General features: G+C 38.6%; 1 protein-coding gene across 2 annotated transcripts in view; it reads right to left on the reverse strand.

Moving 5' to 3' along the window:
- KIF11 (kinesin family member 11) overlaps positions 1-16,090 on the reverse strand; it is a 47,456-nt gene extending 31,366 nt beyond the window's left edge. Inside the window, exons 1-9 of one of the 2 annotated variants that reach the window (XM_014862944.3) lie at positions 15,736-16,090; positions 10,271-10,403; positions 9,934-10,031; positions 9,768-9,846; positions 8,486-8,671; positions 8,246-8,370; positions 5,447-5,537; positions 4,028-4,270; positions 2,456-2,551 (exon numbers count right to left, since the gene is read on the reverse strand). In XM_014862944.3, coding sequence (XP_014718430.3) covers positions 2,456-2,551; positions 4,028-4,270; positions 5,447-5,537; positions 8,246-8,370; positions 8,486-8,671; positions 9,768-9,846; positions 9,934-10,031; positions 10,271-10,403; positions 15,736-15,812 — 1,128 coding nt within the window. In that variant the 5' untranslated portion in view covers positions 15,813-16,090. The remainder of the gene's footprint in view (positions 1-2,455; positions 2,552-4,027; positions 4,271-5,446; positions 5,538-8,245; positions 8,371-8,485; positions 8,672-9,767; positions 9,847-9,933; positions 10,032-10,270; positions 10,404-15,735) is intronic. The other variant, XM_044754111.2, reaches the window with a different exon arrangement.
- Positions 16,091-20,113: the final 4,023 nt, after the last annotated feature.

A 20,113-nucleotide genomic window follows, 5' to 3' on the forward strand; every position in this document is an offset into this window, starting at 1 on the left:
TCTTCCTCAAGCAATTGGCAATGGATGTTAGCTCAGGGTGAATCTTCCACAGCAAAAAAAAAAAAAAAAACCGAAAAGAAAAGAAAGAAACAGAAAAAAATTCACTGTGCAACTTAGACAATTATCTCAAAGAAATACAATTTATATTTACACAAATACCTGTAAACAAATATGCACAGCAGTTTTATTTATAATTATGAAAAATTGAAATCAGCCCATGTCATTCAACAGGTGAATGGTTACACAAACTGTATGCATGGTACATACATACAATGGAATAATATGCAGCACTAAAAAGAAAGATCACACACAACTCAGGCGAACTTCTAGAGACTTATGCTGAGTGAAAAAAGGCAATCCCAAAAGTCTACATACTGTGTGATTCTATTCAATAACATTTTTTTTTTGGTGAGAAAGACTGGCCCTGAACTGACATCTGTTACCAGTCTTCCTCCTTTTTGCTTAAGGAAGATTGTCCCTGAGTTAACATCTGTGACAATCTTCCTCTATTGTATGTGGGATGCCACCACAGCATAGCTTGATGAGTGGTGTATTGGTTCTTGTCTGGGATCCAAACCTGTGAACTCCGGGCCACCAAAGCAGAGCACAAGAACCTAACCATTATGCCACCACGCCAGCCCCTCCATTCAATAACATTTTTGAAATGATAAAGTTTAGAAATAGAGGACAGATTACTGGATACCAGAGATTAGGAAGGGGAGGTAGGAGTGGAAAGGAAGTGATTATAAAAGGGCAATGTAAGGGATCCTTGTGATGATGGAACTGTTCAGTATCTTGACTGCAGTGGTGGATACATGAACCTACACATGTGAAAAAATTGTATAGAACTAAATACACACACACACATAAATGAATAGAAGGAAAACTGGAGAATAAGATCAGTGGATTGTTACTAATGTCAATATCCCTGTGGTGATATTTTACTATAGTTTGACAAAACGTACAAAGGATCTCTCTTTATTATTTCTTTTAATTGCATGTAAATGTATAAAAATTTCATATAGGGGCCGGCCCCATGGCAAAGCGGTTAAGTTCGCACATTCTGCTTCTCGGCAGCCCAGGGTTCGCTGGCTCGGACCCTGGGTGTGGACATGGCACCGCTTGGCACGCCATGCTGTGGTAGGCGTCCCACATATAAAGTAGAGGAAGATGGGCATGATGTTAGCTCAGGGCCAGGCTTCCTCAGCAAAAAGAGGAGGACTGGCAGTAGTTAGCTCAGGGCTAATCTTCCTCAAAAAAAAAAAAGGAAAAAAGAAAAAAAAAATTTTCATATAAAAAACACAGTACCAAGAAAAGGAAAAGACAAGTCAGACTGAGAGGAAATATTTACAAATCATCTCATAAAGGACTTGTATCTAGAAGATATTAACAGCACTTTACAGCTTAATAAGAAGACAACTCAACTAAAAAGTGGGCAAAGGATTTGGACAGACGTTTCACCAAAAAAGATACACAAATAGATAACAAGCATGTGAAAAGATGCTCAGTATCATTATGCATCAGGGAAATGCTAATTAAAACCACACTGATGTACTATTATACATTTATGAGAATGACTAAAATTAAAAAGACAGACTACAGCAAGTATTGGAGATGATGTGGAGAAACTGCAACCCTCGTACACTGCTGGTAGAAATTTAAAGCGGGACAGCCACTTTGGAATACAGCTTCTTAGAGTTAAACATAAACTTAGTATAAGACTCAGATATTAAACTGCGAGGTATCTATCCAAGAGAAATGAGAACACACCAACACAGAGACTTATAAACAAATGTTCACTCCAGCATCACTGGAAATAATCCAAATGTCCATCGACTGGTAAACTGATGAACAAAATGTGATATTATCCATATAACGGGATACTATTCAGCAATAAAAAGAAATAAGCTATTCATACATGCTACAACACAGATGAAGCCCAAATGTTATGCCCAGTGAAAGAAGCCAGATGCAAAAGACCGAATATTATATGATTTCATTTATAGGAAATGTCCAGAAAAGGCAAATCTATAGACAGAAAGCAGATCAGTGGTTGCCTGACTGCAAAAGGGTCAAGGGGAACTTTATAGAGAGTAAGAAATTTTCTAAAACTAGATTGTGGAGATGTTGCACAACTCTATAAATGTACTAAACATCACTGAATTGTAGGCTTACAATGGGTGAATGTTATGGTATGGTAATTATACCCTAAAGCTGTAAATAAATAAATTTTATAAATGTAAATAAAGGCAAATCTGGCTGACTTGATACAGCTGGTAAAGTTAACATATTTGCATTAGAAAAAACATTTTAAAACATAAAGTATTTAGTTTAAATCATTAGATGAAAAGGCCTTACCACAGGCAATTTAACAATTCTAACAATACCTATTTCAGTTCCTTATTTTCACATTTGTCAAACAAGATCATGTTACTCCACAAAAATTCACAATCACCTTAATAAGAGCTTTCTTGGTGAGCTTCTGGTTAACTTCAGGCTTATTCATTATGTTCTTTGCTCTATGAGCATATTCCAACGTACTCAGAGTTTCCTGCAATGAAAAGAAAAGGCCAGTTAGTGAAGATATTATGAGAATAATATAGTTTTGGTATCTAACATGTACTAGATAACTTAAAAATAATAATTTATGGTTGTATCTAATCTAAAAATCTACCAAGACTACTAAAGCCAACCTTTAAAAAGGAGGTTGTTCACACGACTTACAAATAATGTACAACTGAAATTTCACAAGGTTGTAAGCTATCATAACCTCAATAGAAAGTTAAAAAAAGCTGTCGAGCGGTTAAGTGCCCACATTCCGCTTCGGCGGCCCGGGGTTCACCGGTTTGGATCCTGGGTGCAAATATGGCACTGCTTGGCACGCCATGCTGTGGTAGGCGTCCCACATGTTAGCTCAGGGCCAGTCTTCCTCAGCAAAAAGAGGAGGATTGGCAGCAGTTAGCTCAGAGCTAATCTTCCTCAAAAAAAAAAAAAGTGGTTGTTCAAAACACCATTATCTTTTTTTCCCTTCTCTTCAATTTTCAGGATCTTTAACCTTATGATAATTTATCTAATAATTTGTTACTTTAGATTAGCCTTAAAACTCAACGAATTCCATCAACTGATAAACAAAATGTCCTATATTCATATAATGGAATATTATTTGTCCACAAAAAGGAATGAAATATTGATACATGCTACAACATAAATGAACACTAAAAACATTATGCTAAATGAAAGAAGCCAGACACAAAAGAATACTTATTGTGTGATTCCATTTATATGAAATGTCCAGAATAGGCAAATCTACAGACTAAAAAAAGTAGATTACTAATGACCTAGGGTTTGGAGTGGGGTCAGATGAGGAGCAATTGCATGGGTTACAGGGTTTCTTTCTGGTGTAATGAAAATGTTCTAAACTTAGATTTTGGTGATGGTTGCACAGCTCTGTGAATACAGTAAAATCATTGAATTATACACTCATAATGGGTAACTTTTATGGTTACGTGAATTATATCTCAATCAAGATATTTTTAAAAAATGAAAGGGGAGTTAGAGACTTTATAAAAGCTTTTGTAACTCCATTTAAAGGAGATGATCACAATAAAATAAGAGTAGATTTTACCACCTTTGTTGCTTCTCTTGGTTTTCCCACCTGTTCTCACACATCCAACCCATCTTCAGTGCTCTCTAAGCAGCCTCTACGAGTATTCACTTGACCCACTTCAAGAACTCAGTTAAATCTCTATACCCCATGTAACCATCCACTGCAAATGACCACAGCAATTTTCTTTGAACACTGTGGAAAAAGCCCTTAAGTAACTGGCTTTTTAAGATTAAAAACTCTGCCAGGAAGGAGAAAGGGAATTTTTTCAGTGGTATCCTCCTGTGTGTCCATACGCAATGTCCAGATTCTTTTTACTATAGCATAGAATGAATGAAGCCAGTTAATGAACTTTTAAAATATGTGACAGCTAAATTAAGAATTACAGCTTATACACTTGCAGATACCTTTCAAAGGGCTTACCTCAAGATTGAGAGACGCAGGAGAAATTGTTGCAATTATAGATGTTTTTGTACGTCCCCCAAGAGAATCCTGGAGGATTCTAGTTAGTTTAGATTCTCGATAAGGAACATGAGGTGTTCTTTCTACAAGGGCAGTAATAACCCTTCCCAAAGTCAACAGGGACTGATTGATATTTCCAGCTTCCCGAGCTCTCTTGTCAACTGCTCCAGAACGGCCAATGTTTTCACTTCCTGCAAGATCAACCTTGAATTATAAAAATAAAAAAATAAAGAAAAATAAGTTGTCAGTCTATTGGATTTGGACTCGAAGACTTTCATTTTCATATTATACATAATATATTAAATAGCCAACAAAATAATTTTTTTATAATTAACAACCTACTACAAAGCTAATAACCCAGTGACTACAAAAATATTGCCTAGAAGTACAAAATTTCAAGCAGCTCTATGAGGTGGTCAAGAATGAAACAGAATACAAACATCATACGAAGCAGCAATCCCACTTCTGGGTATATACCCAAAGGAAATAAAATCAGCATCTCAAAAAGGTAACTCCAGCGCCCGGCCCCATGGCCGAGTGGTTAAGTTCACACACTCTGCTTCGGTGGCCCAGGGTTTCGCTGGTTCCAATCCCGGGCACGGACATGGCACCACTTATCAGGCCAAGCAGAGGCGGCGTCCCACATAGCACAACTAGAAGGACCCACAACTAAAAATACACAACTATGTACTGGGGACTTTGGGGAGAAAAAGGAAAAATTAAAAAAAAAAAAAAGAGATAACTCCATTCCCATGTTCACTGCATCATTCACAATAGCCAAGATATGAAAACAATCTAAGTGTCCATCAATGGATAAAGATGCAGTATATATCTACAAGAAAATATTATTCAGCCACAAGAAAGAAGGAAATCTTGCCATTTGCAACAACACGGATGAACCTAGAGGATATAACACTAAGTGAAATAAGCCAGACACAGAGAGACAAATACTGTATGATCTCACTTATATGTGGAATCTGGAAAAAAAAAAAAAGAAACTTGAACTCACAGAAACAGAGTAGAATAATGGTTACCAGCAGCAGGGGGGTGAAGGATAGGAGATGCTGGTCAAAGGGTACAAGCCTTCAGTAATAAGATGAATAAGTTCTGGGGATCTGATGTCCACTATGGTGACTATAGTTAATACTATGCTGAAATTTGCTAAGAGAGTAGATCTTAAGCATTCTCACCAAAAAAGGGTAACTATGTGAGGTGATGGATGTATTAATTAACCTGACTGTTGTAATGATTTCACAAAGTATACATATATCAAATCATCACATTGTACACTCTAAATATATAATTTTATTTGTCAATTATACCTCAATAAAGCTGGAGAAATAAAAAGAATGAAACAGTGGTATTAAGGTAGATGCTTACCAAGTTCAACTTTCCAATTTTAACAAGCTCTTCTCCATCAATTGTAGTTTCTTTCATATGTATTGTAACAGAGAAAACTGAGTGGGAACGACTAGAAAACAAGATCAAGTTGCCCAGTCATTATAATGCAAAATATTATTTGCTTTCTATAAAACAGTGAAAACAGCAAAGAAAGATCTAAATCCACAAGGGTAGAGATAGTATGAGACAGGAGATATCGATAAGATTTTGGAAGACAGAGGGTGGACAGAATAATGCTTACATTTTTGCTTTCTTATACCTGCTGCCTATAGGAGACCCCAGTAAGAAGCTACCTGAAAACAACCTAAAAGACTTAGAACTAGAATCCTCAGGCACCTCTGAAACCTGGATGTGGGGTGGGGTTGGGATAGTTGCCTGGTGTGTAGGAGGGGAAGGCTTACAATCAGTCTTCCTATTCATAAGAACCCCTTGAGGGGCTGGCCCTGTGGCCGAGTGGTTAAATTTACACGCTCTGCTTCAGATGCCCAGGGTTTCACTGGTTCACATCCTGGATGGGAACATGGCACCACTCATCAAGCCATACTGAGGCAGCATCCCACATAGCACAACCAGAAGGACCTACAACTAGAATATACAACTATGTACTGGGGGGCTTTGGGGAGAAGAAGAAGAAAAAAAAGAAGATTGGCAACAGATGTTAGCTCAGGTGCCAACCTTTAAAAAGACCACTTGCAATACGTCATTACCATAAATTTAAACCGGACCAGGTAAGCCACTAGATTACTCTCCCTCGATGTCAAGTGTTGTAAAAGTACATTGCCCTGCTTTGAGAATGTCATCATAAATAGGTAACTCCTTCCCCTGAACAGCAGAAATAGTAAACAGCAGGGATTACCGAACACTACAAGAGAACCACTGCTAGACTATAAAGTGTTCCAAAGTCTCCCTTATGCTATACACTGACATTTGGCTTTTATCTGAGGGCTACAAAATTATATAGTTATCTCTCCTTTCTGTATCAATGACATTTGTTGAACATCATTAAGTCTGTTAATGTCATTGATGGCTGATAAGGAATATGGTAATTTTTAGTTTTCTTATTTGTACTTTTAATGTTACTTAGAAAATTTTACAATAAGTATCATCTTTACAAAAATTATTTAAAATTACAGAAAAGGGGAAGGCCACAAGGAAGACTATGAACATAAACTATAGATCTGAATTATACTATACAGCTCATGTTTTTCTACCATTATTTACCCATTCCTAATCCAAGATTATGGAATTAATGCAATTAAGCATAGAGGTCAACTCTGATTTTGGAAAACTGAACTACACCATAAAAAAAGATCTTTACTCCAGTCTGCATACCAAAAAAAGGAGTCCTAAATTACACAAATTTATGGAATAATAGGAATTTTACACTTCAGAGAAAGGTATTTAGAAAAACGAAACTTCACCTAGTCTTAAGTTCATTCCTCTGAATTCTATATAAAATTAAGTTATAAACCAATCGTAGAATTAAATTTAACTTTTTAAAATGGGAAACCAGGGGCCGGCCCCTTGGCTGAGTGGTTAAGTTTGCGTGCTCTGCTTTGGCAGCCCAGGGTTTTCCCAGTTTGGATCCTGGGCATGCACACGGCACCACTCATGGAGCCATGCTGAGGCGGCGTCCCACATGCCACAACTAGAAGGATCCACAACTAAAAATACACAACTATATACCAGGGGGCTTTGAGGAGAAAAAGGAAAGAGTAAAATCTTTTTTTTTTTAAAAAAAGGAAAACTATTATAGGAAAATTTAATTAAAATTATAAAATCACTCATAATGCTATGATTTTAATTACTTTTATGTTATGTTCTTTTTCTTCTTTCTTTAAATGCATACCTATTTTTTATAGAGCTGCAATTAAGTTGTTACAGCATAGCGTAAAAATTTTCAACTATAACGGAGCAAAGAAATAAGATCTAGCCCTAATAATCTTTGTAGCTCAGGAAACTCATATTCAGGTAAGTTCACTTATTTACTCAAAGTCACAGTCTAGTTCTGCAGAACTAGAACTAAACACAAATGTCTAACTCTCAATCCACAGCTCTTTCAATTACACTCTGATGTTTCCTTCAAAGACCAGCAGAAAAAAACAGATCAGCTCTGACTTGGTAAACTGCATTTGTAGAATTTGGGATTCATCCTATAGGGGGTGCTATCAAATATGCCCCTTTCTCCCCTTGAAAGCCAGTGTTAATGACCATCTGTCTTCCTACATTAAAATGAAGCCATTTGAAAAAAAAAAAAATCACATTGTACAACCTAAATATATACAATTTTTGTCAATCACACCTCAATAAAGCTGGAAAATAAAATAAAATGAAGCCATTTGACCTTCTAATCCTTATTAAAACTAGGGGTCTTCAGACTGTGTTCTAAGTATCCATGGGGCTCCAAAAAAGTGCTCAGATAAAATGTTCATAAGGCTGAGACAAGCCTCTGAGCATCCCACCCCCCAAATGAACTAATGAAGCCACATTTTAATCTGGGCTCCCATGTACAGTTTCACTTGGGAAAAGAAAATCTTAAAAAAAGTTTAATATTTCTGCTCAAGTTCAACCTGATTTGTTCTCCTTTCAACATTCTTCCAATATTGGTGCTCTCCCTATAAATCTCAAGCCAATTATTAAGGCACACAATCTACCATACAATCTAGGTATGTGACTCACATACGTTGACCCATCCCAAATTTGACTTCCCCTAAGTTTGTAATTCTTCTTAAAAAGAAAATGATGGAGCCCAAGTGGGGGGCAAGATGACTTTCTTACCTAGAGTACGCATTCATCAAAGTTGCTGCAGTTGTCCGTTTTGCCGCCCCCTTCTCCAAAATTTGATAGACTTCATCCTTGTTGTGTACTGTAATTTCTTCCAAACCTTTGATTATCACTCCTCTCTAACCAAATATCAAAAAAAGTACCCCTTAGATTGGTAAAAATACATATATACTGACTTCTCAAAGCATCACACATTACAGTTTGCAGACATTTCGTTCTCAAAGACTGAGTTACCTTGTTACGGGGATCATCAAACATCTGTAGTCTCTCAGAAACATCAGAAGATGGATTAAGGAGATCAAAAAGTTCTTCATTATAAATTTCCAACAGAGATACTTTGACGGAAAATTCAGTACCATTATCAGTAAGTTTCTCAAAAATTTGATGAAGAGTACGTGGAATTATACCAGCCAAGGGATCCTGAAATTATATTATTAATAAGGACTAAAAAGAAGAATGCCACTTACTGTGGCAGTTAAAAATATATAACCAGGGTCTCCTTTATAGTGTATTTAAACATAAGTCTGTCAAAACAAGTCAAAAAAAAAAAACTAACCTAATGTTAGAGAAGTAATTTACAGCAAGTCACTTACGAGTCTGTTCAACAGTAATTCTTCTTTATACCTTCCATAAATCTGTCATAGCTGTCAGCCGCTTCATGCCTGAGCATTACACAGAAACTCACTGAACCAGCTGCGTATAAGGCCAACTTCAAGAATTCTTTCCAATTTTTCTCACGAGAACACAACACCACCATTTTAACAAGAAAGATGGCCCACCTAACAATGTATTCCCTAATTCTGACATAAAACAAGGTTGTTTCTCAAATGTCTAAGTATCTTTAATAAAATTGTTACGAATCTCTAAAGTTTGAAAACTGTACTTTAAGCCTATTCTGTATCTCCTACGGTTACAATTCCATAACTTTATTATCCATGCATAAAGTTAATGCCTCAACTATGTAATCTCCAGATAAAAGGATCTACCTAAGTGTTAATAATTTGGAAAATTAACTTAGTCATTAAACTCATTTAAATTTAAACACATTTGTGTAGATTCTTTGTGAAATGTACTATCTGCTTTCTACAATACTCAACAATATGGTGATCTTAATTTCTTGAACACTCAAGGTCATCACTAATAAAGTACAATACTGCCCCTTTATGCTAAGTTCATGGGACTCCCTCCCTCTCTGCAAAGTCTACCCCTTCAAGCCCTACTCACGTTCCACTTTTCCACAATATTCTGCTCCAATTATTCTGTCCCCAAAAGACTCCTCTCTTGTCACTTAACTGTGCCATACGTGTTGGTCCTCTCTCTCCCAATGAGACTGTATGTTTCTTAAACAGAAGCCATACCATATACTCTAATTTTACTATAGCAGTAGTTTTCTTAAAGTCATCTTTGACATGGGTACTCTGATCTTCTCCATTTTAAGACACAGGCCTTTTACCAAGTTTTATTCAGTTATATGCAGCCACTTCAGAGACAGAAGTCTGTTATAAACAACAAATACCTCCTCCCAAGTATACTCTTCATTAGGTGACCTTTCACCTTCCATTGTAAAGGTTTTTCCAGTGCCAGTTTGGCCATATCTGCGAAGATTAACAAAAGTGTTCAATGAAAAACAAATACGTGCATCTAAACCTTTTCATCAATTTGAAAAACAGTGTTTCACTTACGCAAAAATAGTACAATTATAGCCCATAATAACTTCATCCAGAATTGGACAAACAACACTTCGGTAAACATCAATTTGTTTAGTAGATGCTCCAAAAACCTATCAAAAAATAAATAAATAAATCAAGGCATTTCTTCAATAAAATCTTCAAAATTACTCACTTTAATAATTTTGTTTTTAATATATTGACTCATTCAGCCCACTAGAAACCAAGTGACCACTCAAAGAGTCAACTGAAATTTGTAATTGTACACTAGAACCTAGAGGAAATATGTATACCAGGATAACTTTACATTAGTAAATATTAAAGAAGGAGCAGCATTTTAAGAAGTCAGTACCATATCAAACGTGTATGTTTTCCTTGAGCTCTTATCTGCCAATCCTCCAGTTCGTACACTAACTTCTTTTCGTACATGATCACATTCTACTACAGAATGGGCGCTAGCTTTCCGCTCTGCCAAATTAAATGGTCTACAAAGAGAAATACACAAAGTTATTCAAGAACTCTTGGTTATCAGGTTACTCATGACATTTTCATTAACACCTTAGAACAATGTGAAGTTTTGACTACACTGTTGGCGACAGGGATTAAATGGAGACTAAATGATACTGCTAAAGCAGATAACAGGATTTTAAGGGTTTCAATTCCCAGAAATAAAATTAGGTTGTTGTTTTTTAGTTTTCCAAGATATGTAAAACATTACAATTCTGACAGTTTCTTGGAGTAGATGCTAACAGAATTAGCTTGTAAAAAAATGTCAAAGATTTTTTAGAATTCTATTTCCACTATTCTTAGAATCTGATTCAAATAGGCTATAATGTAGTAGAAAGAACATGCCAAATTTGTGCTCAAAATACTAACCTGCCCTTGGGTAACTGGCACAAAACAAAAAACAATAAAAAGAATTAAATAACTAACTAATAACACTGAATACTCACTATGTACCAGGTACTCACTGTTCTAAGTGCTTTATATGTGTTAACTCAGTTTGTCCTCACAGCACTGTGAGGTCTGGTGAGGAAGAGAGACGTAAAACAAATGATTATAAGAAAGGTGATGTATAGAAAGGGTATGTAATGGGTGCTGTAGGAACACACAGCAAAAATTCAACACAGTCTTGATCCGGACAGGGAGGGGTGGGGTAGGCTTGGGTGGTGGAAAAGAGGAAGTAATCTGCCAAGCTAAATTCCTCCTCAGGCATTTCAGTAGGGCAAGGACTCTAGACCCAGTCAGCTTGGGCAATGCAGGCCTTTGTGTCTGTTTCTTCATTTGAAAAATGGGGCTAGTAATAGTACCAAGCTCACAGTGTAGGGAAAGAAATCCTGTTATTCTACTGTTTCCCCACTGCCTACTATTACGTTTAGCACACAGTAGACACTCGAATATCTGTTAAACTACAGTGCTTAATAAACGTCATCTTAAGGGGAATGAAGGGAAAACTAAGAAGAACCAGAGTCCACAGAGAAGCATCCATAAGATATTTACTATACTTAATACACGTCTAGGCCAAAGGGAGACATGCACTCTTGACCTGAGTTCATCTTTCCCATTGAGTATCACACATTATAGAAGAAAATGCTAAATAGGAAATTATCCTTCCCCTCATCACTAGACAAACCAAGTTGCTATTTATTTTAAAAAGGATACCTCAACGTCCTCGGGCATGCCCCACTCCCTAGCATATTTTGGGCTGGTCTGAAGACCAAATTTGTGATCCCAGGAAATTTAACTCATCAACTCCCAGGTAATATCTGGTAATGCTGTCATTTGGCAAATGTGCTCAAACCTACACAATGCACACACCCCACAGTAAGCACTATTATTCAAAGTTCAACAAAACTAAGTCAGAACCAATTTATACTGAGGTAGGCCGAGAGTACCAAGTGGAGTGAACTGCTCTCATGTGGTTAAAACTTTTCCAATTAGTCTATTATTCTCAGCATCCTAAACTACTCTCTTGCCTAGATGTGATTAAATTACCAAATGAATATCATTCAAGTTTTCAGGACAAAACAGTAGAAATTCACACAAATCACACATTCCTAAAAGTTATCAAAACTCCCAGAGAGGAGCTTTAGGGACTCTGTACTTTCCTATCCAGACTTCTCTAACTAATTAGAAATTGCAAGGTTTCTGCTGATGACATTAACAAACCCATCAATTTGTTGACCTCACTACAGTTATGTTAAAATTCAAACAACCAACATGGTGAAGGAAAGAAGATTGAGCATTTAAAAAAAAAAGTCCTGGGGCTGGCCTGTGGTGCAGCGGTTAGGTGCGCATGTTCTGCTTCGGCGACCCAGATTCACTTGCTCGGATCCCAGGTGTGGACATAGCACCACTTGGCAAGCCATGCTGTGGCAGGCATCCCACATATAAAGTAGATGAAGATGGGCGCGGATGTGAGCTCAGGGCCAGCCTTCCTCAGCAAAAAGAGGAAGATTGGCAGGAGTTAGCTCAGGGCTAATCTTCCTCAAAAAAAAAAATTTAAAAAAAAAAGTCCTGTCCTGTGGAGAAATGCTAAATTCATTCATTCATTCATTCATTCATTTCATACATATTCATCAAGTACTTATTATGTGAGAGACTCTTCTAGATACTGGGGATATAGTAGTGAACAAAACCAAGTTTCAAAACAAACAAAACATCCAACTTCCTATTCTCAAGACACTTTTAATCCTAGTATATGTGTGCTGGGGGTGGGGGGCCAGGAAGAGACAACAACCAAACAAATAAATATATTAGGTGATGATAAATTAGAAATGAAAATAAATAAAGCAAACTAGGAGACAAGAAGTGATGATGAGGGAAAATAAGTGGTTGCTACTCCTATTTTAGAGGGATCAGGGAAGGCTCCTCTGACAAAGGTGACATTTAAGCAGAATCTAAAAAGTGAAGGAGCCAGCCATGGAGTTATTTTGGTGGAAAAGCTTTCCAAGCAGAGAGAAATTTCAAAGGCCCTGAGGTCTCATGGTAGATTTGTTTTAAAAATTGGGCGGGGCGGGGGGAGAGGGGGAGGAGCAGGTAGCAGGGGAAAGATAGCCCATAACTAGATCATGCAGGGGTCTGGAACCTTCAACCTGTAGGCCAAATCTGGCCCTTGCCTTGCTAGAGACCTAAGAATGAATTTTACAATTTTACAGAGTTGTGTAAGAAAAACCAGACATGGAGTGCTCGGTGGCAGCAGCACACTGGCAGATCCATCCCACCACTTAAAATCTGCAAACCTTGGACCACACACAATCTTACTGATTTCAAGTAAAAGGTGTCCAGCAAAACAGCAAGCACCAACAAGGGAGTGACCCTTTGCTGATAAGGATACCAACTTTAGAAAAATCTTTTCAAGGATAAAGAAGTTTGCATCGTCTTGTAGTGGGGTAGTGAAACACTCTCTCCTCAACAAAGCAAATCAGAAGCAAAATCTTGAAGAGATTTACCTTCAGCTTATTTGGTGACCACCGTTAATAATTAAAATGCTCTTAACTCGAATAACGAAGTCTGAAGTCTTTATTTTCCAAGTTGTCCTTTCTCTAAAATATCCTTTTGCTGATTTAATACGGAATAACAATTCTGATTTCCATTTGGTAACTATGGTGTCATACTGGGTTACTGTTTAAGGAAAGTTGGTCTGGGTCTTTTTAAAAACACAACTATATACTTTTAAATATACGAATGACTCAGATATGTTAAGACCTAAATTGCCTAAGCACCTGTCTAGATTAAAATGCTAAGAATAACTTAAATCCAAAAACCTTTATATTTTCTTAATAGAGCTTATGCCAACCTGTACAGTATACAAAGGGGAGGGGTGTTTTGTGTATTTGTGTGTATATGTCTGTGTGTCATTGTAGATACACATATCAAAGCCTATTTCCTTACTAAAATTTCTCTCTCTCCATACCATCAGTTCCTCAATTCCAGAAGCTATACCTTTATCTTGAGCTGTGCATAGTAGAATAAAAAATTCTCTTCATATAGTTATTGCACAAGTAAAGAACATCATAAAGATTGTATTCATTGTAATCAAGTAATGAAGTTATCTCTTCTCTCTTGAAATCGTGCTGACCTCTTGGGCTAACAAACTGTGCCAATTAAAAATTTTAAACTGAAAAAAAAATTAGAGAAGAATACGTGCCAGACCATATATGGCTTGCAAAGCCTAAAATATTAACTATCTGTGCTCTTTACAGAAAAGGTTTGACAACATTGAAGGGCCTCTTAAGTTGTTTATTTACTAAAGCTTAGGGACATACTTGCACTAGGAAGTCTATTTGAAAAAGAAAAGGCTAACCTGAAAAAGAAAAAAAAAATCTCTTTATACTAAAATTATTGTAAATATTAGACACAACCTAAGCACTTTTTATTAAATTTAGATAAAGTAAAAGAAATGTCTTCTAAGGTAAGGCTTGAAGTGTATGGGCATAATAAACACGAAGTTCAGGGTAATGTTTAATTCTTGGGGTGGAGGAAGAGGGATGGGGAGGAATACAGCGGGCCTCCAGCTGTAATGATTGTTTTGTTTCTAATCTGAGTGATGGATACACAGATGTTTGTTACATTGTTCTATATAACTTTTCATATATTTGACATATTTTGTAATTAACAATAAAAAAGAAATTAAAGAAAATAAAACCACATAGAAAGGTAATATTACCTCGCTTTTTTAAATGACCAAAATAATCTAAAAACTTGCATTTGTAAAACGGGTCGTTGATTTTTTAAAAATCTTCAAAACAAGCAACTATTAACAGAAGCCCTACAGTGCAACTGGTAATTGGTTAGACTTAAGGTTACCACTAAATTTCCTCTCTGGCGCCTAGTTTAGAAAGCTACCTATTACCTTTGATACCTATAATTCAAGTCACCAAAGTTGAGTTAGCAATAACCTAAGAAAGTTTGTTGATACATTTTTAAATAACCTTTTAATTTCAGAATACCGTTTGGATTTACAGAAAAGTTGCTGATAGTTGGAGTTTTTAAAACAACAGCAAGAAAAAGAGACACAAAACACACACCAGTAAACTGTTGGAGGGCCTCTAAAGAGCTGAATAAATCAATCTCTAATTAAGTAATAGCTTGTACAAGTATGTTCTTCCTCTACTGGCCCATTTTAAAATTGGGAAGTTATTTGGAAATCAATCAAGGGAGAGCCGAACACCTCCACCCACCCACCCAGAAAAAGCTGTCTTCTTTGGTCTAAGGAAGAACAAATTGTAGCACAACCAGTTAACTGTGCTGGCTTAAGTTGTCTCCTTGGTCTTTTAAAAACATAAACTCACTCTATAACTTAATTTTTTAAATTTCAATACAGTGATGTTTACATGTTTAGTCGCGATTAAGAAAATACTGCATCTAGAATAAAGAGAACAGGTGATTAATTACGTTTTTAGACGTGCTGGAGAGGATGGTAACCCCAACACAAATGCTAAAACATCTGCAAAGTAGGTATGAAGTCTTATTTCCAAACCGACAAACTGCAGGGAGTAGCATATAAAAGTGACACCTACATCTTCGACATTAGTTTAAAAACGCACTTTTCACTAAAGAATGGCGATCAAACTCCCCTTCTGAATAGCAGTTTAAATTGTAACCTCCAACACAAATATCCTTTCTTCTGAAAAAGACACTAATTTACTCCTCACAGCAAGCCGGTGTCACTTTCTCGAACAGGACACGGGCAAGTATGAAACGGGAAGGTTTGGTCCCCTCGGAAATGGCAAACCGAATCCCTCTCCTCGGACCGCGCAGGAGGGAGCCCAGCAGCAAAGCTCGGCGCTCGGAGCCCTGCCAGTCTCGCCCTACCTGCATCTCACCACCACCTGGATGTTCTTCCCCTTCTCCTCTTTCTTCTTCGCGGACGAATTGGGCTGGGACGCCATGACGGGCCCCGCCAAAAAATCAAGGCCTGGCCGCGGACTCGAGTGCCGAGTGGCGAGGAGGGGCGCGGCAGCCGGCACCGGCCGGGACGCCCACCTGCCCCGCCGAGTGCTGGTGTGGCCGCGGGAGCCGCCGCAAGCAGCTCGGTGTCCCCTCTCTCCACCGGGGGCTCTGACTGGCCGCGGCGTCTGTCCCGCACCAGCTGGAGCCGTCGAATCACCAATCTCGTCTTCGACACACCAATCTCCTCTCCGGCCGAAGCCCAAGAAACCGAGCAACGCCTCGGCGCCTTAATTTGAAAAACGAGCCGACGCGCCGGGCCAATTGCAGCGCGGCGCGCAAGGCACCATGGGACGCAGTGTCCTCACCAGAGCCCCGCCCTCAGGGCGTGGCCCGCGGGAAAGTAAAAAGCTGATCTGTCGGGGCCCGCCTGGAACTCGTAGTACGGTGGGAGAGACGCGGGACTAAACAGTGTGACGCTTTAAGGTGTTCTTGCTCAAGTCACATGACGTGTCTAGACCAAAATTTCCTCATCTGCAAAATGGAAATAATAGCAAACGCCTCAGAGGGTTGTGTGAGAATTAATAAGCTAATGCAGGTAAATAGCCTAGACTAGAACATGTAGTAAGTGCTCAGGAAGGCTGGCCGTGATTATAATCATTATTAGAGAATTGTGAGAGTGCTATGGAAGCACAGAGGAAAGAGGTCAAAAGCGAGCCCCTTTCTCGGAGGCAGCGTTCACAATACTCTTGAAGAATGATTAGGAAGTGTTAAGAGATACGGCTACCGCGAGTACCAAATCGTGATGAAAGGGACATTGTCATTTTTAGGATTCTGAATTTATTTATCCTTTACCTGATGAGAGGTCGTCATCGCTAAACGATTCCAAGCAAGAAATCAAGATCAGATTTGCCTTTTCGGACAACCGTTCTGCAACGACTGATGCAAGTTCAGGGAGCGCTTCGCTACATCTCCATGGCGCAGCATCCAGCCGGCGTCTCAAAGAGGTTGCGCAAACGCCCGCCGCCATCAGCCTACAAATCCCAGCAGGCAGCGCTCCCTGGGTCCCGCGTGCGCTCAGTGACCTTCGGCTGTCCGTGGGTATACAATAGGCATCTCAGCAGTGCCCAGGAAGACTCCGCAGCTTTGCGTGTGGGTCCCGGGTCCAGGAAATGCTAAATCAGCGGCCTCTTCTGTAGTGGGCTCTGGGAGCTGCGCTTCTGGGCCACGCTTAGCCGACGGGAACGTAGATATCATTTTAGTTTTTTAAGTAACAGCCGAATGGAAAGCTTTCGGGCTCCCTTAGTGTTCGTCCACTTAGTAACCTCCTACATTCCGCCTGGGGAACGTCTACGTCTGCAGCTCAGATTGCTGATCATCTCCGTTCTGCATAGTGCTGATCATCTCCATTCTGCATAGCCAGATGTCTACTGATATCGCCTCTTAATGGGCTCACCAGCATCCCAAAATGGACCTATCCAAAACGGAACTGTTTATTCCCCTTACCTCCGCCTTAATCTGTCTCATGTAGACGCTTGGCACTAACCAGACCTTTGATTCCTCTGTCTTCTATGTTCACTGCAGTCCTGTTGGTTTTATCTGCCTACCTCTGCCCACCACTCTAGCCCAACTCTCTTTTATCTCCTCCCTGAACAACTGTCCTTAACCTCCTTGACAGGTCTCCCGGCTTCTGCTCTTCTCCTCTCCCCACCGCATTCACTGACCAAAGGAAGGATCTTTTAAAAACGAAACAGGTCATGGCCTTCATCTCCTTTTTAACCTTACAGTAGTTTCTCATTGTACTTAGAATAAAACTCCAACTCTTTACCATGTCCTGTAAGGCCCCCATGTTCTGGCCTTTGCCTATAGGTACATACCAACATCAACTCCAGCCACTATTCACATAGCTCGCTACCATGATCCAGAGCTTCTAAGCTCCTTCCTGCAGCCAGGCCTTTGTATTTGCTATCCCCTTTGCCTAGGACTCTAGTCTGGCCCTTTGCATGGCTTACCCTTTCTCATCCTTAAGATCCCAGCTCAACTTTCTCTTTTAAAAGGGCTTTCCTGACTACTCTATACAGCATATTCCTCCTATAATTTTCTGTCTCTAGACCCTGTTTATTTCCTTCACAACAGTTACTAAAATGGGTAATTACTTTGTCAGTGTACTGTCTATCCACCTTGCTAGCATGCAAGTTTCATAAGCGACTGATTGTCTTGTTCAATGTTGTTTTCCCAGTGTCTTGAACAGAGCCTTACACAAAGTAGTCACTAAATAAATATATGAGTACCTGAAGGAAATTACTTAACGTCTCTCAACCTTGGTTTCCTTATTTGCAAAATGGAGATAACAATGATTACTGTTATTGTGAGGAATAGAATAATAATGTGTATAAAGTACCTAGCACATAGTAGGCCAAAAATGTTAATTTCTTCTCCTTTTCTTTCTCATTAGCAAAAATCTAAACAATAGTTACATTAACAATCATTTGGGTTGATGCAAGAAATTTGAGTCTCCATTTTATGAGTTACAGCTACCATTTGTCTAGGGCTACTGTGTGTCAGACTCTGTGAAAGGCTTTGTGTGCATCATTTCATTTTATCTTCAGAACAACTCTCTGAAGAAGGAACTGTTATTTCCCACTCTTTTATCAATAGACAGGCCAAGTCAGTCTACTGTCTGTAGTCATACAGCTAATAAGTGGCAGAGAAGGAACTCAGAATCTTTTTGATTCCAAATCCCAGGTTGTTAACTGCCATCCCCCTCACCTAATTTTTTCATGTGCTCAGTGCACCTGTACCCACTTTCATCATGCCCTTATTGAGCGCTTACCATGGGCCAAGCAGTGAAGAGATAGGCTGAATTATAGTTCCTGCCCTCAAGACTAAATCTCGTGGAGATGGCCAGGGTCTTATGGACGTTTGTAAGAGTTTTGTTACACTAGGCAAGTGGCTGACTCTGATACGTTATTTTACACTGCCCCTGTAAGCTCAAACTACTCAAGCTAGTCAACACTTCTCTCTTGAAAGTCTGCGCATGATTAGAAAATCTTTTTAGCACTCTAACAATAGTTAACCTGGATTCTACCAATGCAACATCATTGACCATGTTCTTGATCTGACATTTCTCTTTCAAGAGTGTATTTCTTGTATAAATTATTTTTAATTGATTTTTATTTTTCTTAAAGTAAAACATAGACATCATTTTAAAAGTTAAATAGTTCTGAGGGCTTATAACAACAACAAAAAAGATATTTCCCTGCCTTATCTGCCTAATCCCTCCAGACTTCCACTCCAGAAACAACCACTTTCAACTCATTTTAGCTATTTATTCTAGCATTTACTCATCTCCATTTTTGTAAGAAATTTGTATATACTATTACCTTTTGATTAGTCAATTTTAAACTTTATTTCTTCATTTCCTCTTATGAAGGATAAGATTTAGTTCTCAAACTTTACCATCCCCTCTGCTTTCCCTTCCCCATACACCCAATGTTACAATTTTTGTTAAATAAAAAATCTGTATTTAGGTTATTATGCCTATTCATAGCCGAGCATTTCAGTTTAGTGAGATTATATTTCCTTTCTTACTTTTTGTCTATCCTGAAGTTAATAATTGCCCACTTTTGTTTGATTACTTTTTGGTGGTACTTTTCCTAATTCTTTCTACAGCTTCCAGTAGCCTCTTGGCAAAATATTCCACCAATACAATCACATCAGAAGTCTTTCAGTTTCAAGTTGTTTCTAATTGGATTGCTTACTCTCTAGGCCTGTAGTGCACTGCCATCCTAGGGTTTCCCTTCGTTTTCATCCCAGGAGTTCCTTTTGCCTATCTCCTCGGTTGGATATCATGTTTTTCTGGATCTCACCTGTGTACTCTTCCTTCGTTTACTTCTTTATTTACATGGAGCACATCCTCCTGTAGCTTCCTGAGAAAAAGTGCAGAGAAGATCAATTTCTTGGGAACTTTACTTCAGATTTTTTCCCAAGGGGTGTGGTTGGTTTCCTATGGCTGCTGTAACAAATCACAACAAACATGGTGGTTTAAAAAAACAGAAATTCTTTCACAGTTCTGGAGTCCAGAAGTCTGAAATCACTTTCACTGGGTCAAAATCAAGGTGTCAGCGGGGCCAGATTCCCTCTGGAAGTTCTAGGGGAGAATCTGTTCCTTGTGTCTTCCGTTTTCTGATGGCTGCTGGCATTCCTTGGCTTGTAGCATATCACTCCAGTCTCTGCCTCCACGCTTCCTCTTCTATGTCAAATCTCCCTCTGCCTCTCGCTTATAAGGATATGTGTGATTACA

The sequence above is a fragment of the Equus asinus genome, chromosome 2 (assembly GCF_041296235.1).
Source record: "Equus asinus isolate D_3611 breed Donkey chromosome 2, EquAss-T2T_v2, whole genome shotgun sequence".
Classification (NCBI taxonomy): Eukaryota; Metazoa; Chordata; class Mammalia; order Perissodactyla; family Equidae; genus Equus; species Equus asinus.